The sequence below is a fragment of the Numenius arquata genome, unplaced genomic scaffold, assembly GCF_964106895.1.
Source record: "Numenius arquata unplaced genomic scaffold, bNumArq3.hap1.1 HAP1_SCAFFOLD_992, whole genome shotgun sequence".
Lineage (NCBI taxonomy): Eukaryota > Metazoa > Chordata > Aves > Charadriiformes > Scolopacidae > Numenius > Numenius arquata.
This window is the reverse complement of record NW_027414698.1, coordinates 18,798-43,134: the sequence shown is the minus strand read 5'-3', so window position 1 is coordinate 43,134 and position 24,337 is coordinate 18,798. Positions and strand designations below refer to the sequence as shown.

General features: G+C 65.3%; 1 protein-coding gene across 1 annotated transcript in view; it reads left to right on the top strand.

Annotated features, from left to right (window-relative positions):
- Positions 1–1,231: 1,231 nt before the first annotated feature.
- The window catches only part of LOC141478167 (filamin-C-like), a gene marked incomplete at its 3' end in the record, with an annotated part of 41,812 nt that continues 18,706 nt past the window's right edge, over positions 1,232–24,337 (top strand). Inside the window, 16 exon segments of the mRNA XM_074167286.1 lie at positions 1,232–1,466; positions 2,792–2,985; positions 5,904–6,017; positions 8,108–8,251; positions 9,159–9,282; positions 11,033–11,193; positions 11,307–11,397; positions 13,645–13,814; positions 15,532–15,627; positions 15,629–15,650; positions 16,491–16,540; positions 16,542–16,781; positions 19,410–20,007; positions 20,862–21,035; positions 21,802–21,964; positions 23,430–23,590. Of these exon segments, the coding sequence (XP_074023387.1) occupies positions 1,232–1,466; positions 2,792–2,985; positions 5,904–6,017; positions 8,108–8,251; positions 9,159–9,282; positions 11,033–11,193; positions 11,307–11,397; positions 13,645–13,814; positions 15,532–15,627; positions 15,629–15,650; positions 16,491–16,540; positions 16,542–16,781; positions 19,410–20,007; positions 20,862–21,035; positions 21,802–21,964; positions 23,430–23,590 (2,737 nt within the window).

The following is a 24,337-nucleotide window of genomic DNA, read 5'->3' as shown; positions in this document are numbered from 1 at the left end:
CATAGAACCCCCCCACCCCCTCGTAGGACCCCCCCCCCCCCACCCATGGGACCTCCCCGTGGGACCCCCTCCCTTTAACCATGGGGACTCCCCCCCCTCCCCGGCCGGTGGGAATCCCGACCCCCCCCACCCATGGGGAACCCCCACACCCACCCATGAGTGTGTGTGTCCGTCCCGTCCCCCCCCCCACCCCACCCCATGGACCCCCCCCATGGGACCCCCCCCACCCATGGGACACCCCCACCCTCCCCCATAGGAACCTCTCCCCCCCCCACCCATGGGAACCCCCCTCACCCATGGGACACCCCGACTCTCCCCCATAGGAACCTCTCCCCCCCCACCCATGGGACCCCTCCCATCCATGGGACCCCCCCCCACCCATGGGACAACCCCCACCCTCCCCCATAGGAACCTCTCCCCCCCACTCATAGGACCCCAGACCCCCACATCCGTAGGACCCCACCCATGGGAACCCCTTCCCCCCACCCATGGGGGGTCACCTGTAGGACCCCACCCATGGGAACCCCCCCACCCCCTCGTGGGACCCCCCCTCCCCTTAACCATGGGGACACCCCCCCCCCCAGCCGGTGGGAACCTCTCCCCCCCCCACCCATGGGGAACCCCCACACCCACCCATGAGTGTGTGTGTCCGTGTCCCCCCCCCACCCCACCCCATGGGACCCCCCCCCCATCCATGGGACACCCCGACTCTCCCCCATAGGAACCTCTCCCCCCCACCCATGGGACCCCCCCCACCCATGGGACACCCCCACCCTCCCCCATAGGAACCTCTCCCCCCCACCCATGGGGCCCCTCCCATCCATGGGACCCCCCCCCATCCATGGGACACCCCCACCCTCCCCCATAGGAACCTCTCCCCCCCCACTCATAGGACCCCAGACCCCCACATCCGTAGGACCCCACCCATGGGAACCCCTTCCCCCCACTCATGGGACCCCCCACACCTGTAGGACCCCACCCATGGGAACCCCCCCACCCCCTCGTGGGACCCCCCCCTCCCCTTAACCATGGGGACACCCCCCCCCCCCGGCCGGTGGGAACCCCTCCCCCCCCCCCCCCCCCCATGGGGAACCCCCTCACCCACCCATGAGTGTGTGTCGTTCCCCCCCCCCACCCATGGGACCCCCCCCATGGGACCCCCCCCCACTCCCCCACGGGACACCCCCACCCCTTGCGGGAACCCACCCGTGGGACCCCCTCCCCTCACTGGATGGGCGTGCGAGGGGCCGTGCGAGGGGCCGTGCGACAGGCGTGCCCTGACACGTGCCCCCCCCACCCCCCCCCACCCCCCCCACCCCCCCCCCGCAGCCCCTTCGAGGTGCAGGTGTCGGGGGCCCCCGGGAGCCAGAAGGTGCGAGCCTGGGGGCCGGGGCTGGAGGGGGGCCTGGTGGGACGCCCGGCCGACTTCGTGGTGGAGGCCATCGGCACCGAAGTGGGGACCCTGGGTGAGAGGGGGGAGCACCCGTGGGTGGGTGGGTGGGTGGGTGGGGGGGGCACCTATGGGTGGGGGGCACGGGTATGGGGGGGGGAGGGAACCCGCCTGGGGAGAGGGGTGGTGGGGAAACGGGGTGGGTGGTGGGGACGTGGGGATGGGATGGGGGCATCAGGGTGGGGACGTGGGGGGCCACCATGGTGGGGACGTGGGGTGGCACCTCCCTGGGGACATGGGGACAGGGTGAGGGACACCTTGATGGAGATAAGGACTGGGAGGGGGTCACCACCCTGGGGACATGGAGACACGGGGTGCCACCACCATGGGGACATGGGAACAGGGTGAGGGACACCTTGATGGAGATAAGGACTGGAGGGGGGGTCACCACCATGGGGACATGGGGTGGCACCACCCTGGGGACATGGAGATGTGGGGTGCCACCACCTCGGGGCCAGGCTGAGGGACACCATGATGGAGACATGGGGTGGCACCTCCCTGGGGACATGGGGACAGGCTGAGGGACACCTTGAGGGAGATAAGGACTGTGGGGGTCACCATCATGGGGACATGGGGTGGCACCTCCCTGGGGACAGGCTGAGGGACACCTTGATGGAGACATGGGGTGGCACCACCCTGGGGACATGGAGATAGGGACCGGGGGACACCGCCATGGGGACACAAGCACATGGGGATGCCACCACCCTAAGGACATGGGGACAGGGTGAAGGACACCTTGATGGAGATAAGGACTGGGGGGGTGCCACCACCCTGGGGACATGGAGACATGGGGTGCCACCACCCTGGGGACAGGCTGAGGGACACCTTGACGGAGATAGGGACTGGAGGGTCACCACCCTGGGGACATGGAGACGTGGGGTGCCACCACCCTGGGGACATGGAGACATGGGGTGCCACCACCCTGGGGACAGGCTGAGGGACACCTTGACGGAGATAGGGACTGGAGGGTCACCACCCTGGGGACATGGAGATGTGGGGTGCCACCACCCTGGGGACATGGAGACGTGGGGTGCCACCACCCTGGGGACAGGCTGAGGGACACCTTGACGGAGATAGGGACTGGAGGGTCACCACCCTGGGGACATGGAGACGTGGGGTGCCACCACCCTGGGGACAGGCTGAGGAACACCATGATGGAGACATGGGGTGGCACCACCATGGGGACAAGGACTTGTCCCCACCCTGCCGCCGCAAACCACAAGGGGGCGCCACAACTCCCATGGGAGGGGGGGTGGGGAGAGAGGGAGGGGGGGGATGAGATGATGCTGTCACCTGGTGGGTGACGGTCCCCGAGCGGTGTCCTCCCCCTGCCGTCCCCAGGGTTCTCCATCGAGGGCCCGTCGCAGGCCAAGATCGAGTGCGAGGACCGTGGGGACGGCTCCTGCGACGTGCGGTACTGGCCCACCGAGCCGGGGGACTACGCCGTCCACGTGGTCTGCGACGACGAGGACATCAAGGACAGCCCCTTCATCGCCCGCATCCTGCCCGCCCCCAACGACTCCTGGCCTGAGAAGGTGGGGACCCACAGCGACCCACAGAGACCCATAGAGAGCCACTGATTCCCGTGGCGACCCATAGTAATCCATTGTGCCCCATTGTGCCCTATAGCGACCCACAGAGACCCATAGAGACCCATAGAGAGCTACTGGAACCCATAGGAACCCATAGGGCCCATGGGTTGCCATAGCAACCCAGGCAACCCATAGTACTCCATTGTGCCCCATAGTGACCCACAGAGACCCATAGAGACCCATAGAGAGCCACTGATTCCCGTGGCGACCCATAGTAATCCATTGTGCCCCATAGTGACCCACAGAGACCCATAGAGACCCATAGAGAGCCACTGATTCCCGTGGCGACCTATAGTAATCCATTGTGCCCCATTGTGCCCCATAGCGACCCACAGAGACCCATAGGAACCCATAGAGAGCCACTGATTCCCGTGGCGACCCATAGTAATCCATTGTGCCCCATAGTGACCCACAGAGACCCATAGAGAGCTACTGGCACCCATAGGAACCCATAGGGTCCATGGGTTGCCATAGCAACCCAGGCAACCCATAGTACTCCGTTGTGCCCCATAGCGACCCACAGAGACCCATAGGAACCCATAGAGAGCCACTGATTCCCGTGGCGACCCATAGTAATCCATTGTGCCCCATAGTGACCCATAGAGACCCATAGAGAGCTACTGGAACCCATAGGAACCCATAGGGCCCATGGGTTGCCATAGCAACCCAGGCAACCCATAGTAATCCGTTGTGCCCCACAGAGACCCATAGAGACCCATAGAGACCCATAGAGAGCCACTGATTCCCGTGGCAACCCATAGTAATCCATTGTGCCCCATAGTGACCCATAGAGACCCATAGAGAGCTACTGGAACCCATAGGAACCCATAGGGCCCATGGGTTGCCATAGCGACCCATGACATCCCATAGTACGCCGTTGCACCCCGTTGTGCCCCATAGCATCCCATAGTGACCCACTGCGACCCATAGAGAGCTACTGATACCCATAGGAACCCATAGGGTCCATGGGTTGCCATAGCGACCCAGGCAACCCATAGTAATCCATTGTGCCCCATAGCGACCCACAGAGACCCATAGAGACCCATAGAGACCCATATAGAGCCACTGATTCCTGTGGCGACCCATAGTAATCCATTGTGCCCCATTGTGCCCCATAGCGACCCACAGAGACCCATAGAGACCCATAGGAACCCATAGGGCCCATGGGTTGCCATAGCAACCCAGGCAACCCATAGTACTCCGTTGTGCCCCATAGCGACCCACAGAGACCCATAGGAACCCATAGAGAGCCACTGATTCCCGTGGCGACCCATAGTAATCCATTGTGCCCCATAGTGACCCATAGAGACCCATAGAGAGCTACTGGAACCCATAGGAACCCATAGGGCCCATGGGTTGCCATAGCAACCCAGGCAACCCATAGTAATCCGTTGTGCCCCATAGCGACCCACAGAGACCCATAGAGACCCATAGAGAGCCACTGATTCCCGTGGCAACCCATAGTAATCCATTGTGCCCCATAGTGACCCATAGAGAGCTACTGGAACCCATAGGAACCCATAGGGCCCATGGGTTGCCATAGCAACCCAGGCAACCCATAGTAATCCGTTGTGCCCCATAGCGACCCACAGAGACCCATAGAGACCCATAGGAACCCATAGGATCCATGGGTTGCCATAGCAACCCAGGCAACCCATAGTACTCCGTTGTGCCCCATAGCGACCCACAGAGACCCATAGAGACCCATAGAGAGCCACTGATTCCCGTGGCGACCCATAGTAATCCATTGTGCCCCATTGTGCCCCATAGCGACCCACAGAGACCCATAGAGACCCATAGGAACCCATAGAGAGCCACTGATTCCCGTGGCGACCCATAGTAATCCGTTGTGCCCCATTGTACCCCATAGCGACCCACAGAGACCCATAGAGAGCTACTGATACCCATAGGGCCCATGGGTTGCCATAGCAACCCATGACATCCCATAATCATCTATTGCGCCCCATAGCGACCCACAGAGACCCACTGATCCCCACAGCGCCCCACTGATCCCTATAGCGACCCACAGCGCCCCACAGCACCCCGCTGTGCCCCACAGCGCCCCACTGATCCCTATAGCAACCCATAGCACCCCACTGATCCCTATAGCGACCCACAGCGCCCCATAGCACCCCGCTGTGCCCCACAGCGCCCCACTGATCCCCATAGCACCCCATAGCACCCTGCCGTGCCCCACAGCGCCCCACTGATCCCTATAGTGCCCCATAGCACCCCACAGCACCCCGCTGTGCCCCATAGCGCCCCACTGATCCCCATAGCACCCCACAGCACCCTGCCGTGCCCCACAGCGCCCCACTGATCCCCATAGCACCCCACAGCACCCTGCCGTGCCCCACAGCGCCCCACTGATCCCTATAGCAACCCATAGCGCCCCGCTGTGCCCCATAGTGCCCCACTGATCCCTATAGCAACCCATAGCGCCCCACTGATCCCTATAGTGCCCCGTAGCGCCCCACAGCACCCTGCTGTGCCCCACAGCGCCCCACTGATCCCCATAGCACCCCATAGCACCCCACAGCACCCTGCCGTGCCCCACAGCGCCCCACTGATCCCTATAGCAACCCATAGCGCCCCATAGCGCCCCGCTGTGCCCCACAGTGCCCCATCGCACCCCGCTGTGCCCCATAGCGCCCCACAGCACCCCACAGACCGCGCTGCCCCCCTCCGTGCCCACGGAGGTCCCGCCGTGTCTGGCCATTCCCCCCCCCCCCCCCACCCCGTCCCTGCACCCCTGGGTGCTGCCCCACACCTTGGCGCCCCCCGCGTGGGTGGGTGTGTGGCACCCTGACCCCCCACCCCACCCCACCCTGACCCCCAACTGCCCCCCCCCCCCCCCCCAGGTGAAGGCCTTCGGGCCGGGGCTGGAGCCCACGGGCTGCATCGTGGAGCGCCCGGCAGAGTTCACCATCGACACCCGCGGCGCCGGCAAGGGGCCCCTCAAGCTCTACGCACAGGTGGGGTCACCGGGGTGCCCTCGGGTGGGGGTGGGTGCCCACGGGTGGGGGTGGGTGACCACGGGTGCCCTCGGGTGATGACGGTCGCTGTTGGATGCCGTTGGGTGGTGGTGGCTTCCGTTGGGTGCTCTTGGGTGATGTTGATTGACGATGGGTGCCCTTGGGTGCCGTTGGGTGCCCTTGGGTGCCCTTGGGTGATGGTGGGTGCCGTTGGGTGGTGGTGGCTACCGTTGGGTGCTCTTGGGTGATGTTGATTGATGATGGGTGCCCTTGGGTGATGGTGGGTGCCGTTGGGTGGTGGTGGCTGCCGTTGGGTGCTCTTGGGTGATGTTGATTGATGATGGGTGCCCTTGGGTGCCGTTGGGTGCCCTTGGGTGATGGTGGGTGCTGTTGGGTGGTGGTGGCTACCGTTGGGTGCCCTTGGGTGATGTTGATTGATGATGAGTGCCCTTGAGTGCCCTTGGGTGGTGGTGGCTACCGTTGGGTGCTCTTGGGTGATGTCGATTGACGCCGTTGGGTGCTCTTGTGTGATGGTGGGTGCCGTTGGGTGGTGGTGGCTTCCGTTGGGTGCTCTTGGGTGATGTTGATTGACAATGGGTGCCCTTGGGTGATGGTGGGTGCCGTTGGGTGGTGGTGGCTACCGTTGGGTGCCCTTGGGTGATGTCGATTGATGATGGGTGCCCTTGGGTGATGGTGGGTGCCATTGGGTGGTGGTGGCTACCGTTGGGTGCTCTTGGGTGATGTCGATTGATGCCGTTGGGTGCTCTTGGGTGATGGTGGGTGCCGTTGGGTGGTGGTGGCTTCCGTTGGGTGCTCTTGGGTGATGTTAATGGGTGCCGTTGGGCGCCCTTGGGTGATAGTGGGTGCCGTTGGGTGGCGGTGGCTACCGTTGGGTGCTCTTGGGTGATGTTGATTGATGATGGGTGCCCTTGGGTGCCGTTGGGTGCCCTTGGGTGATGGTGGGTGCCGTTGGGTGGTGGTGGCTGCCGTTGGGTGCTCTTGGGTGATGTTGATTGACGATGGGTGCCGTTGGGTGCCCTTGGGTGATGGTGGGTGCCGTTGGGTGGTGGTGGCTGCCATTGGGTGCTCTTGGGTGATGTCGATCGACGCCGTTGGGTGCTCTTGTGTGATGGTGGGTGCCGTTGGGTGGTGGTGGCTACCGTTGGGTGCCCTTGGGTGATGTTGATTGATGATGGGTGCCCTTGGGTGCCGTTGGGTGGTGGTGGCTTCCGTTGGGTGCTCTTGGGTGATGTTGATTGATGATGGGTGCCCTTGGGTGCCGTTGGGTGGTGGTGGCTGCCGTTGGGTGCCCTTGGGTGATGTTGATTGATGATGGGTGCCCTTGGGTGCCGTTGGGTGGTGGTGGCTTCCGTTGGGTGCTCTTGGGTGATGTTGATTGATGATGGGTGCCCTTGGGTGCCGTTGGGTGGTGGTGGCTGCCGTTGGGTGCCCTTGGGTGATGTTGATTGATGATGGGTGTCCTTGGGTGCCGTTGGGTGCCCGTGGGTGCTGTTGGGTGGTGGTGGCTACCGTTGGGTGCTCTTGGGTGATGTTGATTGATGAGTGCCGTTGGGTGCCCTTGGGTGACGGTGGGTGCCGTTGGGTGCCAATGGGTGCCCTTGGGTGATGTTGGGTGCTGTTGGGTGCCCTTGGGTGATGGTGGTTGCCGTTGGGTGACGATGGGTGCCGTTGGGTGACGATGGGTACCATTGGGTGACCATGGGTGATGACAGGTGCTGTTGGGTGACGATGGATACTCTTGGTTGCCGTTGGGTGCCCTTGGGTGCCCTTGGGTGATGTTGGTTGCCATTGGTTGATGTAGGGTACCATTGGGTGCCATTGGGTGCCCTTGGATGATGGGTGCTATTGGTTGCCCTTGGGTGATGTTGGTTGCCCTTGGGTGCCAGTGGGTGCCCTTGGATGATGTTGGGTGCTCTTGGGTGATGATGGCTGCCGTTGGGTGCCCTTGGGTGATGTTGGGTGCCCTTTGGTGCCTTGGAGTGCCCTTGGGTGATGATGGGGTGCCATTGGGTGCCGGTGGGTGCCGGCAGGTCCCCTCACGTCCCCTCACCCCCACCCGTTGCCCGCAGGACGCCGAGGGCTTCCCCATCGACATCAAGGTGAAGGACAACGGGGACGGCACCTACCACTGCGTCTACGTGCCCACCAAGGCCATCAAGCACACCATCATCGTCACCTGGGGGGGCGTCACCACCCCCCGCAGCTCCTTCCGCGTGGGTGCCATGGGGATCCATGGGGTGCTGGGGTGCTCATCGGGGTCCATGGGGTGATGGGCATGGAGATGGGGTCCCATGGGGTGGCCATGGGGGTCCACGGGGTGCTAGACATGGAGATGGGTGTCCCATGAGGTGGTTATGGTGGTCCATGGAATGATCAGTGTGGAGATGGGGGTCCCATGGGGTGGTCATGGGGGTCCATGGGGTGATGGACGTGGAGATGGGGTCCCATGAGATGGTCATCTGGGTCCATGGGGTGCTGGACATGGAGATGGGGGTCCCATGGGGTGGTCGTGGGGATCCATGGGGTGATGGACATGGAGATGGGGGTCCCATGAGATGGTCGTCTGGGTCCATGGGGTGCTGGGGTGGCCATGGGGGTCCATGGGGTGCTGGACATGGAGATGGGTGTCCCATGAGGTGGTTATGGTGGTCCATGGAGTGATCGGTGTGGAGATGGGGGTCCCGTGGGGTGGTGGACATGGAGATGGGGTCCCATGGGGTGATCATGGGTGTCCGTGGGGTGCTGGGGTGGTCATGGGGGTCCATGGGGTGATGGACATGGAGATGGGGTCCCATGGGGACATCATGGAGGTCCATGGGGTGCTGGACATGGAGATGGGGGTCCCATGGGATGCTGGGGTGGCCATGGGGGGCACCATGGGGTGATGGAGTTGGGGCCCCAGATCTATGGGGTGCCAGTGGTGGGGTTGGGGGTCCCAGCCCCATGGCGGCAGGGCCAGGTCCGATGACAAGGGTTGGGTGGGTGGATGGTCCGTGGGTGGGTGGTCCACGGGTGCCGGGCAGGAGGAGGAGGGTGCTGGCTATGGGGCAGAAGGGGTGTGGGGCGGTGGGGTTGGTGGCACCCCGCTGCCCCCCCCGGTGAGGGTCTCCTGCCCCACAGGTGAACGTGGGCGAGGGCAGCCACCCCGGGCGGGTGAAGGTCTACGGGCCGGGGGTGGAGAAGACGGGGCTGAAGGCCAACGAGCCCACCTACTTCACCGTGGACTGCAGCGAGGCCGGGCAGGGTGAGGACCCACCACCCATGGGGGGGCACCCGTGGGGACCCACCACCCACAGGGGGCACCCACCACCTCGGGGGGGGGGGGGGGGGGGGTGGGGCAACCACGTCCCGTGTCCCTGGTCCTTCATCCCTAGTCCTGGTCCTTCATCCCTGGTCCATTATCCCTGGTCCTGGTCCTTCATCCCTGGTCCTGGTTCATCATCTCTGGTCCTTCATCCCTGGTCCAGGTCCATTGCCCCAGGTCCATCATCCCTGGTCCAGGTCCTTCATCCCAGGTCCATCATCCCTAGTCCTGGTCCATCATCCCAGGTCCATGTCCATCATCCCTGGTCCAGCTCCTGCACCCCTTGTCCATCATCCCAGGTCCTTCATCCCTGGTCCAGGTCCTTCATCCCTGCTCCTGGTCCCTCATCGCTGGTCCAGGTCCAACATCTCTGGTCCTTCATCCCTAGTCCTGGTCCATTACCTCAGGGTCCATCATCCCTGGTCCATGTCCTGCACCCCTTGTCCTTCATCCCAGGTCCTTCATCCCTAGTCCAGGTCCATCATCCCTGGTCCAGGTCCATTACCGCAGGTCCATCATCCCTGGTCCTGGTCCATCATACCTGCTCCAGGTCCTGCACCCCTTGTCCATCATCCCAGGTCCTTCATCCCTGGTCCAGGCCCATCATCCCTAGTCCTGGTCCATCATCCCAGGTCCAGGTCCATTGCCCCAGGTCCATCATCCCTGGTCCAGGTCCTTCATCCCAGGTCCGTCATCCCTGGTCCAGGTCCTTCATCCCTGGTCCATCATCCCAGGTCCATGTCCATCATCCCTGGTCCATCATCCCAGGTCCATGTCCATCATCGCAGGTCCAGGTCCTTCATCCCTGGTCCTTCATCCCTAGTCCTTCATCCCTAGTCCTGGTCCTTCATCCCAGGTCCATGTCCATCATCCCAGGTCCATGTCCATCATCCCAGGTCCATCATCCCAGGTCCAGGTCCTTCATCCCAGGTCCTTCATCCCTGGTCCTTCATCCCTAGTCCTGGTCCATCATCTCTGGTCCATCATCCCAGGTCCATGTCCATCATCCCAGGTCCAGGTCCTTCATCCCTGGTCCTTCATCCCTAGTCCTGGTCCATCATTCCTGGTCCATCATCCCAGGTCCAGGTCCTTCATCCCTGGTCCTTCATCCCTAGTCCTGGTCCATCATCCCAGGTCCATGTCCTTCATCCCTAGTCCTGGTCCATCATCCCAGGTCCATGTCCATCATCCCAGGTCCAGGTCCTTCATCCCAGGTCCTTCATCCCAGGTCCAGGTCCTTCATCCCTGGTCCTTCATCCCTAGTCCTGGTCCATCATCCCTAGTCCTGGTCCATCATCCCAGGTCCAGGTCCTTCATCCCTAGTCCTGGTCCATCATCCCAGGTCCATGTCCATCATCCCAGGTCCATGTCCATCATCCCAGGTCCAGGTCCTTCATCCCTGGTCCTTCATCCCTGGTCCTGGTCCATCATTCCTGGTCCATCATCCCAGGTCCATGTCCATCATCCCAGGTCCATGTCCTTCATCCCTGCTCCATCATCCCCGCTCCACCATCCCTTCTCCATCCCCCCCGTATCCCTTCTCCAACCCCGCATCCCTCCTCCCACCCACCTGGCCAACCACCACCACCACCACCACCCTTCGTCCCACCACCACCGCCCCGTTGGGAGAAGAACTGGGTGACGCCCCCGGTTGACGGTGGGGTCGGAACGTACCCCCCAAACCCCGTAGGTGACGTCAGCATCGGGATCAAGTGCGCCCCGGGGGTGGTGGGACCCGTGGAGGCCGACATCGACTTTGACATCATCAAGAACGACAACGACACCTTCACCGTCAAGTACACCCCCCCGGGGGCCGGCCTCTACACCATCATGGTCCTCTTCGCCAACCAGGTACCTCCTGCCCCACGGCGGGCTGTGGGGTGGGGTGGGGGTTCCCGTGTCTTTATCCCGTCCCGTGTCCTCACCGTGTCACCTCCTCTGCCCACCCCACCCCGTCCCACCAGGAGATCCCCAGCAGCCCCTTCCGCATCAAGGTGGACCCGTCCCACGACGCCAGCAAGGTCAAGGCGGAGGGACCCGGGATCAACCGGACGGGTGAGGAGGGGCGGGATGTGGGGCTGGGATGTGGGGGGGGGGGGGTGTGGGAGGCTGTGGGGCAGGAACTCTGGGTGCTGTGGGGCTGAGCGGTGTGGGTGAGGAGCTCTGGGTGCTGTGGGGCCGTGGGTGCTGTGGGGCTGGACGTCTCGGGGTGGGGGGGGCGGGATGTGGGGGGGTGGGAGGCTGTGGGGCAGGATGTGGGGCAGGAGCTCTGGGTGCTGTGGGGCTGAGCGGTGTGAGTGAGGAGCTCTGGGTGCTGTGGGGCCGTGGGTGCTGTGGGGCTGGACGTCTGGGTGGAGGGGGGCGGGATGTGGGGCTGGGATGTGGGGGGGGGTGGGTGGGAGGCTGTGGGGCAGGATGTGGGGCAGGAGCTCTGGGTGCTGTGGGGCTGAGCGGTGTGGGTGAGGAGCTCTGGGTGCTGTGGGGCTGGACGTCTGGGTGTGGCGGGGGGCAAGATGTGGGGCTGGGAGGGCTTGGGGGGGGTGGAGGGGGGTGGGAGGCTGTGGGGCAGGATGTGGGGCAGGAGCTCTGGGTGCTGTGGGGCTGAGTGGTGTGGGTGAGGAGCTCTGGGTGCTGTGGGGCAGGAGCTCTGGGTGCTGTGGGGCTGAGTGGTGTGGGGCAGGAGCTCTGGGTGCTGTGGGGCCATGGGTGCTGTGGGGCTGGACGTCTCGGGGGGGGGGGGGGGCGGGATGTGGGGGGGTGGGAGGCTGTGGGGCAGGAGCTCTGGGTGCTGTGGGGCCGTGGGTGCTGTGGGGCTGGGGCCGTGGGTGCTGTGGGGCTGGATGGCTGGGTGCCGTGGGGCAGGAGGATGGGACAAGGGTCTGGGGGTGCTATGGGGCGGGGATGCTACGGGGCAGGGTGCTATGGGTCGGGGTGCTATGGGGCAGGATGCTATGGGTCGGGGTGCTATGGGTTGGGGATGCTATGGGGCAGGGATGCTATGGGTCAGAGTGCCATGGGGCAGGGTGCTATGGGGCGGGGTGCTATGGGGCAGGGTGCTATGGGTCAGAGATGCTATGGGTCGGGGTGCTATGGGTTGGGGATGCTATGGGGCGGGGTGCTATGGGGCAGGGATGCTATGGGTCAGAGTGCCGTGGGGCAGGGATGCTATGGGTCGGGGTGCTATGGGGCAGGGATGCTATGGGGCAGGGATGCTATGGGTTGGCGATGCTATGGGGCAGGGATGCTATGGGTCAGAGTGCCGTGGGGCAGGGTGCTATGGGGCAGGGTGCTATGGGGCAGGGATGCTATGGGGCAGGGTGCTATGGGGCAGGGATGCTATGGGGCGGGATGCTATGGGTTGGCGATGCTATGGGGCAGGGTGCTATGAGTCAGAGTGCTATGGGGCGGGGTGCTATGGGGCAGGGTGCTATGGGGCGGGGTGCTATGGGGCAGGGTGCTATGGGGCAGGGATGCTATGGGGCGGGGTGCTATGGGGCGGGGTGCTATGGGGCAGGGTGCTATGGGGTGGGATGCTATGGGTCAGAGTGCCATGGGGCAGGGATGCCGTGGGGCAGGGATGCCATGGGGCAGGGATGCCATGGGGCAGGGTGCTATGGGGCAGGATGCTATGGGTCGGGGTGCTATGGGTCGGGGTGCTATGGGGCAGGGATGCCATGGGGCAGGATGCTATGGGGCAGGGTGCTATGGGGCAGGGTGCTATGGGGCAGGGTGCTATGGGTCGGGGATGCTATGGGGCGGGGTGCTATGGGTTGGCGATGCTATGGGGCAGGGATGCTATGGGGCGGGGTGCTATGGGTCGGGATGCTATGGGGCAGGGTGCTATGGGGCAGGGTGCTATGGGGCGGGGTGCTATGGGGCAGGGATGCTATGGGGCAGGGTGCTATGGGGCAGGGTGCTATGGGTCAGAGATGCTATGGGGCGGGATGCTATGGGGCAGGGTGCCATGGGGCAGGGTGCTATGGGGCAGGGTGCTATGGGTCGGGGTGCTATGGGGCAGGGTGCTATGGGGCGGGGTGCTATGGGGCGGGGTGCTATGGGTCAGAGATGCTATGGGTCGGGATGCTATGGGGCAGGGTGCTATGGGGTGGGATGCTATGGGTCAGAGTGCCATGGGGCAGGGATGCCGTGGGGCAGGGATGCCATGGGGCAGGGATGCCATGGGGCAGGGTGCTATGGGGCAGGATGCTATGGGTCGGGGTGCTATGGGTCGGGGTGCTATGGGGCAGGGATGCCATGGGGCAGGATGCTATGGGGCAGGATGCTATGGGGCTGTCCCCGCAGGGGTGGGGGCGGGGAAACCCACCCACTTCCGCGCGCACACGCGGGGGGCGGGGAAGGCGCCGCTGGAGGTGCAGTTCGTGGGGGCGGGGCCGGGCCCGGCCGTGCGGGACTTCGAGCTCATCGACAACCACGACTACTCCTACACCGTCAAGTACACCCCCCTCCAGCAGGTGGGGCCCTGCCCCATAGCCCGCCCCATAGCGCCCCGCCCCATAGATCACACCCCCCTAGAGGGTACAACCCCCCCCCATAGGGCACCCATCCCCCGGGGACACCCCCCCCATAGGGCACCCCATTCCTCCACTGTCGAGTACCCCCCCCCCCCAGGATGTGGGGCACTGCCCCATAGCGTGCCCCAGAGCACCCCATAGCGCCCCGCCCCATAGATCACCCCCCCCCAGAGGGTACAACCCCCCCCATAGGGCACCCATCCCCCGGGGACACCCCCCCATAGGGCACCCCATTCTTCCACTGTCGAGTATAACCCTCCCCAGGATGTGGGGCACTGCCCCATAGCGCACCCCATAGCGCCCCGCCCCATAGATCACACCCCCCATAGGGCACATCCCCTCCCCCATCCCCCGGGGACACCCCCCCATAGGACACCCCATTCTTCCACTGTCGAGTACCCCCCTCTCCAGGATGTGGGGCGCTGCCCCATAGCGCGCCCCAGAGCACCCCATAGCGCCCCGACCCATAGATCACCCCCCATAGGGCACCCATCCCCCGGGGACACCCCCCCATAGGGCACCCCATTTTTCCACTGTCGAGTACCCCCCCCTCCAGGATGTGGGGCGCTGCCCCATAGTCTGCCCCATAGCACCCCATAGCGCCCCGACCCATAGATCACCCCCCCAGAGGGTACAACCCCCCCCATAGGGCACCCATCCCCCGGGGACACCCCCCCATAGGGCACCCCATTCTTCCACTGTCGAGTATAACCCTCTCCAGGATGTGGGGCGCTGCCCCATAGCCTGCCCCATAGCGCCCCGCCCCATAGATCACACCCCCCTAGAGGGTACAACCCCCCCCCCCCCCCCCATAGGGCACGCATCCCCCAGGGACACCCCCCCCCCCCATAGGGGCACCCCATTCCTACAACACCTCTAGGATGTGGGGCACTGCCCCATAGCGCACCCCATAGCGCCCCGACCCATAGATCACCCCCCTATAGGGCACATCCCCCCCCCCCCCCCATAGGGCACCCATCCCCCGGGGACACCCCCCCCCATAGGGCACCTACTGTCGAGAACATCCCCCCCCAGGATGTGGGGCGCTGCCCCATAGCGCCCTGACCCATAGATCTCCCCCCCCCCCCAGCACCCAGGCATCACCCCAAATCCCCCCCCCATTTTCCCCCCCCCATCCCCCCCAGGTCACCCCAATCCCCCCCCCCCAAGATCCCCCCCCCCCCCATGTCCCCCCCCCCAGCACCCAGGGGTCACCCCAATCCCCCCCCCCAGTTTCCCCCCCCCCATCACCCCCATGTCCCCCCCCCCCCCAGCACCCATGGGTCACCCCAAATCCCCCCCCCAGTTTTCCCCCCCCCCATCCCCCCCAGGTCACCCCAAATCCCCCCCCGGTTTCCCCCCATCACCCCAATTTCCCCCCCCCAGCACCCAGGGGTCCAAATAATCCCCCCCCCCCAAGATTCCCCCCCCCATGTCCCCCCCCCCAGCACCCATGGGTCACCCCAAATCCCCCCCCCATTTTCCCCCCCCCATCCCCCCAGGTCACCCCAACCCCCCCCCCCCATCCCCTCTAAACCCCCCCCCCCCCCCCATGTCCCCCCCCAGGGGACACCCTCCCCCCCCCTCATTGAGGGGGTGTGGGGGGTGTGTGTGTGTGTGCGCCCCCCCCCGACACCGCTGTGTCCCCCCCCCGCAGGGTCCCCTCTCTGTGGTTGTCACTTACGGGGGGGACCAGATCCCCAAAAGCCCCTTCCCCGTCACCGTGGCCCCCCCCCTGCAGCTCGGCAAGGTTCAAGGTGCTGGGGCTCAACAGCAGTGAGTTTTTTGGGGGGGGGGGGGCACCCTGGGGGGGGGCCACGACCCTTGGGGGGGGGGGGCACCCTGGGTTGGAGGGGGGGGGGGGGCACCCTTGGAAACGGGGTGGGGGGGCACCCCAGGGGGGGAGTTTGGGACCCCCATTTGGGGGGTGGGGGGGCACCCTGGGGAGGGGGGGACACTTGGGGGGGGGGGGCGCTCTGGGGGGGGGCACCCTGGGTGGGGGGGGGGCACCCTTGGGGGGTGTGGGACCCCCCCCTTGGGAATGGGGTGGGGGGCACCCGGGGGGGGGGGGAGGAGGAGTTTGGGACCCCTATTTGGGGGCACCCTGGGGAAGGAGGAGGGGGGGGGCACTTGGGGGGGGGGGGGGGCGCTCTGGGGGGGGGCAACCTGGGGGGGGGGAGGAACCCTTGGGGGGTGTGGGACCCCCCTCCTCCCCCCAACACTCCCCCCCCCCCCCCTTCCCCCCCCCCCCCCCTTGCCCCATAGAGATGGAGGTGAGACCCCCACCCATGGGTGGCGGGGGGGGGGGGCAGGGTTGGGACCCCTTTTCCTGGGGTGGGTCCTCTGGGGGGTGGGTTCGCAACCCCCCCCCCCCAGATTGGGGGACGCCCCCCCCCCCCCCCCCCCCCTTTTCCCCCCCCTTTTCCCCCCCCCCCATAGAGGTGAGACCCCCACCCATGGCAGGGGGGGGACGCAGGGTTGGGACCCCTTTTCCTGGGGTGGGTAATCGGGGGGGGGGTTGCGACCCCCCCCCCCAGTTTGGGGTACGCCCCCCCCACCCTGACCCCCCACCCTAACCCCCCCCCCCCCCTCTCTTTTTGTGCCCCCCCCCGGCAGAGGCGGAGGTGGGGCAGGTGCAGGAGTTCCAGGTGGAGACGCAGGGGGCGGGGGGGTCGGGGGCGGCTGGAGGTGACGGTGACGGGTCCCTCCCGACGCCCCCTCCCCGTCTCCATGGGACCCCCCCCCGCCCAGGGGGGGCCCCCCAAACCGTCGCCTTCACCCCCCCCCGAAGAAGGAGCCTACAAAGTGGAGGTCACCTACGACGGGCACCCCGTCCCCGGCAGCCCCTTCCCCCTCGAGGCCCTGCTGCCCCCCGACCCCCGCCAAGGTCAGCCCTTGCACGCGCGTGTGCAAGGAAGGGGGGAGGGGGGGGTAGGGGGGGGCACGCGCGTGTGCACATACACCCCCCCCCCCCCCCCCCCGCCCCCCACCTCGATATATATCCCCGGCCCAGGCTGCGGGGTGGGCGTTGGGGTGCGCGGGGCTGGCCTTGCACGCCCCTTTGCACGCCCCTTTGCACGCCCCTTTGCACGCTCAAGGGGGGGTTGTGCGCAAACACCACCCCCTCCCCGTACGCTCACGGCAGCCGTGCACGCCCCCTCGCCCAGTCGTTGCACACGCTCAGGCTGCGTGCGCGTGTTGCACGCTCGCGCTGCTTGTGCGCGCCCCTTGCGCGCTCACGATGCTTGTGCACGCCCCCTCGCACGCCCCTCGCACACTCGCAGGGCTCGGGGGTCGTTGCACGCTCAGGCTGCCTGCGCGTGTTGCACGCTCGTGCTGCTTGTGCGTGCCCCTTGCATGCTCACAATGCTTGTGCACACCCCTTGCACGCTTATAGTGCTTGTGCACGCCCCTTGCACGCTCACAATGCTTGTGCATGCCCCCTCGCACGCCCCTTGCACACTCGCAGGGCTCAGGGGTCGTTGCACACTCACACTGCATGCACGTGTTGCACGCTCGTGCTGCTTGTGCGTACCCCTTGCACGCTTATAGTGCTTGTGCACGCCCCTTGCACGCTCACAATGCTTGTGCACGCCCCCTCACACACCCCTTGCACACTTGCAGGGCTCAGGGGTCGTTGCACGCTCACGCTGCATGCACGTGTTGCACGCTCGTGCTGCTTGTGCACGCCCCTTGCACGCTTACAGTGCTTGTGCACGCCCCTTGCACACTCACAATGCTTGTGCACGCCCCTTGCACACTCACGATGCTTGTGCACGCCCCCTCACACGCCCCTTGCACACTTGCAGGGCTCGGGGGTCGTTGCACGCTCAGGCTGCCTGCGAGTGTTGCATGCTCACGCTGCTTGTGTGCGCCCCTCGCACGCTTATAGTGCTTGTGCACGCCCCTTGCGCACTCACAATGCTTGTGCACGCCCCCTCACATGCCCCTTGCACACTTGCAGGGCTCAGGGGTCGTTGCACACTCAGGCTGCCTGCGAGTGTTGCACGCTCGTGCTGCTTGTGCGCACCCCTTGCACGCTTATAGTGCTTGTGCACGCCCCTTGCACACTCACAATGCTTGTGCACGCCCCCTCGCACACCCCTCGCACACTCGCGGGGCTGGGGGGTCGTCGCACGCTCACGCTGCCTGCGCACGCCCCTCGCACACTTACGCGTGCACACGCCTTGCACGCTCGCGCTGCTTGACCACCCCCCCCCCCCCCCCCCGGCGTGTGTCCTCCCTGAGCCCCACATCCCCCCCCCCCCCCCCGGACCCCCCCCGTGTCCCCCCCTTGCACCCCCATATCCCGCCCCCCCCCCCGCGTGTGTCCCCCCCCCTTTTCACCCCCACACCCCCCCCCACCCCCCGACCCCCATGTCCCCCCCCCCCAACCCCCCTCCCCTCCAACCCCCACTGCCCCCCCTCGGACCCCCATGTCCCCCCCTCACACCCCCCACGTGTCCCCCAACCCTTCTGTGTCCCCCCCCTTTCCCCCCCCCCGACCCCCATGTCCCCCCCCAACCCCTCTATGTCCCCCCCATTCCCCCCCCCACCCCCCCCACTGACCCCTATGTCCCCCCCAACCCCTCTGTGTCCCCCCCTTTTCACCCCCCATCCCCCCGACCCCCATATCCCCCCCCAACCCCTCTGTGTCCCCCCCCACCCCCTCACTGACCCCTATGTCCCCCCCAACCTCTTTGTGTCCCCCCCTTGCCCCCCCATATCCCCCCCAACCCCCACAAATCCCCCCTCTGACCCCCATATCCCCCCCCAACCCCCATATATCCCCCCCTTTTCACCCCCCCACTGACCCCTATGTCCCCCCCAACCCCTCTGTGTGTCCCCCTTTTCACCCCCCCACATCCCCCCCCGACCCCCATATCCCCCCCCAACCCCTCTGTGTCCCCCCCCTTGCCCCCCCATATCCCCTCCAACCCCCATATATCCCCTGCTTTTCACCCCCCCCACCCCCCCTCTGACCCCTATGTCCCCCCCAACCCCTCTGTGTCCCCCCCCTTTTCACCCCCTCACTGACCCCTATGTCCCCCCCAACCCCTTTGTGTCCCCCCCTTGCCCCCCCATATCCCCCCAACCCCTCTGTGTGCCTCCCCCACACCCCCATATCCCCCCCTTTTCACCCCCCCACCCCCCCACTGACCCCTGTGTCCCCCCCAACCCCTTTGTGTCCCCCCCTTGCCCCCCCATATCCCCCCCAAGCCCCACAAATCCCCCCTCTGACCCCTATGTCCCCCCCAACCCCTCTGTGTCCCCCCCCCTTTTCACCCCCCCACCCCCCCTCTGACCCCTATGTCCCCCCCCAACCCCTTTGTGTCCCCCCCTTGCCCCCCCATATCCCCCCCAACCCCTCTGTGTGCCTCCCCCACACCCCCATATCCCCCCCCAACCCCCATAAATCCCCCCCTTTTCACCCCCCCACTGACCCCTATGTCCCCCCCCAACCTCTCTGTGTCCCCCCCCACTGACCGCCCATCCTGTCATTTTTGTGTCCCCCCCCCCCCCCCACTTCTCCAGGTCTCCGCCTACGGGCCAGGTCTCCAGGGGGGCCTGGTGGGGACCCCGGCCCCTTTCACCATCGACACCAAGGGGGCGGGCACGGGGGGGCTGGGGCTGACGGTGGAAGGTCCCTGCGAGGCCAAGATCGAGTGCCAGGACAACGGGGACGGGTCCTGCTCCGTCTCCTACCTGCCCACCGAGCCGGGGGACTACTCCATCAACATCCTCTTCGCCGAGCGTCACATCCCCGGTAGCCCCTTCAAGGCTTCGGTAGCCCCGGTCTTCGATCCCACCAAGGTGACGGCCAGCGGTCCCGGTTTGGAGAAAGGCAAAGCCGGGGAGGTGGCCACCTTCTTGGTGGACTGTTCCAAAGCCGGCGAAGCCGAGTTGACCATCGAGATCATCTCGGAAGGCGGGGTGAAAGCCGAGGTCTTCATCCACAACAACCGGGACGGGACCTACGCCATCACCTACACCCCCGCCTCCCCCGGTTCCTACACCATCACCGTCAAGTACGGCGGTCACCCCGTCCCCAACTTCCCCCTCCGCGTCACCGTCGACCCGGCCGTGGACACCAGCGGGGTGAAGGTCTACGGGAAAGGAGTGGAGCCGCGAGGTGAGGGGCGTGGGGGAGATGGGGGTGTGAGGGGGGTGTCTCCCGCCTGTGGGTATCTCCATGGGCATCTCATCCCTGTGGGCATCACCGTGGGTATCTCCATGAGCAACTTGACCCCATGGGCATCTCCTCCCCATGGACACCACCATGGGTATCTCCATGGGCAACTTGTCCCCATGGGCATCTTCTCCCCATGGACACCACCATGGGTATCTCCATGTGCATCTTCTCCCCATGGGCATCTTCTCCCCATGGACACCACCATGGGTATCTCCATGGGCATCTTCTCCCCATGGGCATCTTCTCCCCATGGACACCACCATGGGTATCTCCATGGGTATCTCCATGGGCATCCCATCCCTGTGGGCATCACCATGGGTATCTCAATGGGTATCTCCATGGGTATCTCCATGGGCATCCCATCCCTGTGGGTATCACCATGGGTATCTCCATGAGCATCTTATCCCCATGGGCATCTTCTCCCCGTGGACACCACCATGGGTATCTCCATGAGCATCCCATCCCTGTGGGCATCACCATGGGTATCTCCATGAGCATCTCATCCCTGTGGGCATCTCCTGCCCATGGACACCACCATGGGCACCTCTCCCTTGGGTGGGAATCTCCATGGGCCCCAACATCTCCTCCCCATGGCCACCTCTCCCTTGGATGGGCATCCCCATGGGCACCAACATCTCCCCATGGGCACCCCCTCCCAGAGATGGGCTGAAGACCCCCAATGGGTGGCCTTGGGGTTGGGTTGGGTGGTGGCAACGGGGTAGGACGACCAAGCCCCCCCACCCGTGGTGGGCACCTCCTGAGGGGTGCCCCCCACCCCCCCTCTTTCCCCCCAGGGGTGCTGCGGGAGGTGGGCACCGACTTCACGGTGGACGCCCGGACCCTCACCAAAACGGGGGGGCCCCACGTCAAGGCCCGGGTGGTCAATCCCTCGGGAGCCACCACCGACACCTACGTCACCGACCACGGAGATGGCACCTACCGCGTGGACTACACCCCCTATGAGGACGGTGAGGGACCCCCAAACCCCGGCACCCCCAAAACCCACCCCGGGACCCCAAAACACACCACCACCCCCCCCCCAGGACCCTGAGCCCCCCCAGGAACCCCATCGCCCCCAAGGAGACCACATGTCCTGGCCAGATGTTCTCCAGCCCCCCAGGTGGGGACACCCAGAGGGAGATCCTTTGGGGGGGGTCTCTAATTGGGGACCCCCTGAGCACCATAATGGGGACCCTCAAACCCCCTGAGGATCCCCCCAAAACCCCTCAGGGGACCCTCAGCCCCCCCCCCAGGAACCCCATCACCCCCAAGGGGACCCCATGTCCTGGTTAGATATTCTCCAGCCCCCAAGTGGGGACCCCCAGAGAGGGACCCCCTGAGTACCTTAGATGGGGACCCCCAAACCCCTGAGAGCCCCCAAAACCCCACCAAGGGACCTTCAAACCCCCTGAGAACCTCCTCAAACCCCAACCAGGGACCCCTCAACCCCCCGAGAACCTCCTCAAACCCCAACCAGGGACCCCTAAACCCCCCGAGAACCTCCAGACCCCAACCAGGGACCCCCAAGCCTCTGAGAGCCCCCAAAACCCCACCAAGGAACCCCCAAACTTCTTGAGAACCTCCTCAAACCCCCTGAGACTCCCCAAAACTCCACCAAGGGACCTTCAAACCCCCTGAGAACCTCCTCAAACCCCAACCAGGGACTCCCAAGCCCCCCAGGTCCCACCGTCCTGGTGGGAGCTGGGGGGTGACAGCCTGTCCCCATGTCCCCAGGCATGCACCGGGTGGAGGTGACCTATGACGACGTGGCGGTCCCCAAGAGCCCCTTCCGCGTGGGGGTGGCAGAGGGCTGTGACCCCAGCCGCGTGCGGGCCCACGGGCCCGGCCTGGAGGGTGGCCTGGTGGGCAAGGCCAACCGCTTCACCGTGGAGACCAGGTGGGCACCGGGGCCACCGGCCACCTCCATCCCATGCCACCAACCCACCTCCCCCATGGATGTGGCACCTCCATCCTCTTCCATTGGATGTGGCACCTCCATCCTCTTCCATTGGATGTGGCACCTCCATCCCATGCCACCAACCCACCACCTCCATCCCTTCCCATGGATGTGCCACCTCCAGCTTCTTGCATTGGACGTGCCACCTCCATCCACTTGCCACCAACGTGGCCTCTTTGTGCCCCTGCCATGGATGTGGCACCTCCATCTCTTGCCTCCAAAGTTGGCACCTCCATCCCCTGCCACTGATGTGGCATCTCCATCCCCTTGCCATGAAGGTGGAGCTTCCAGCCCCCTGCCACCAACCTGGCACCTCCAGCCCCTTACCATGGAGGTGGCATCTCCAGCCCCCTGACACCAAAGTGGCACCTCCATCTCCTTGCCATGGAGGTTCCATGTCCTACCACCAATGTGGCATCTCCATCTTCCTACCATAGAGGTAGCACCTCCATCCCCTTGCCGTGGAGGTGGCACTTCCAGCCCTAAGCCACCAACATGGCATCTCCATCCGCCTACCATGGTGGTGGCACCTCCATCCCCCTGCCATAGAGGTTCCATGTCCTACCACCAACGTGGCATCTCCATCCTCCTACCATGGTGGTGGCACCTCCATCCCCCTGCCATGGAGGTTCCATGTCCTACCACCAACGTGGCATCTCCATCCTCCTACCATGGTGGTGGCACCTCCATCCCCCTGCCATGGAGGTTCCATGTCCTACCACCAACGTGGCATCTCCATCCTCCTACCATGGTGGTGGCACCTCCATCCCCCTGCCATAGAGGTTCCATGTCCTACCACCAACATGGCATCTCCATCCTCCTACCATGGTGGTGGCACCTCCATCCCCCTGCCATGGAGGTTCCATGTCCTACCACCAACGTGGCATCTCCATCCTCCTACCATGGTGGTGGCACCTCCATCCCCCTGCCATGGAGGTTCCATGTCCTACCACCAACGTGGCATCTCCATCCTCCTACCATGGTGGTGGCACCTCCATCCCCCTGCCATAGAGGTTCCATGTCCTACCACCAACATGGCATCTCCATCCTCCTACCATGGTGGTGGCACCTCCATCCCCCTGCCATGGAGGTTCCATGTCCTACCACCAACGTGGCATCTCCATCCTCCTACCATGGTGGTGGCACCTCCATCCCCCTGCCATGGAGGTTCCATGTCCTACCACCAACGTGGCATCTCCATCCTCCTACCATGGTGGTGCCACCTCCATCCCCCTGCCACCAACGTGCCACCTCTATCCCACCGCCATGGAGGTGCCACCTCCCACCACCCTACCATGGCTGTGACCCCCCCCCCCCGCCCCGCCCCAGCACCCACCATGGACGTGCCACCCCTCCCCCAAAAGCCAGCCCCTCCCCCCATCCCTGAGTGGTCCCATGTCCCCAGGGGCGCGGGCACCGGGGGGCTGGGCCTGGCCATCGAGGGTCCTTCGGAGGCCAAGATGTCCTGCAAGGACAACAAGGACGGGAGCTGCACAGTGGAGTACATCCCCTTCACCCCCGGGGACTACGACGTCAACATCACCTTCGGTGGCCACCCCATCCCCGGTGAGTTGTGGGGGGAGGACACACTCGGGGGGCTGTGGGGCTGTGGGACCCACCACGGTGGCCGTGGGTCGGAGGTGGGTTCCTGGGGGCTGGTAGGTGGAGGGGTTTGTGCTGACCTCCATGGCCAATGCTGTGGTGGCCTCATGGGGTTGGTGGCCCCCATGGCCATCCTGTGCTGACCCCGTGGCCACGCTGACCCCATCCGTGGGCTGGCCCCATGGCCACGCTCGCCCCATGGCCATGGCCTTGATGTCCCCATGGCCACGTAGACCCCATACCCACGTAGACCCCATGGCCGTGTAGACCCCATGGCCGCGTTGTCCCTGTGTCCACATTGACCCCATGGCCTCACTGAGCCCATGGACACATTGACCCTATGGCCATGTAGACCCCATGGCCACGTTGTCCCCGTGTCCACATTGACCCCATGGCCACACTGTCCCTGTGGTCACGTTGACCCCGTGGCCATGTTGACCCCATGGCCACGTAGACCCCATGGCCACATTGACCCAATGACCATGGAGAACCCACAGCCATGTTGACCCCATGACCAAGTAGACCCCATGGCCACCCTGTCCCTGTGTCCACATTGACCCCATGGCCACACTGACGCTATGGCCACATTGACCCCATGCCCATGTAGACCCCATACCCACATTGACCCCATGGCCACGCTGTCCCTGTGTCCACATTGACCCCATGCCCATGTAGACCCCATACCCACGTTGACCCCATACCCACATTGAC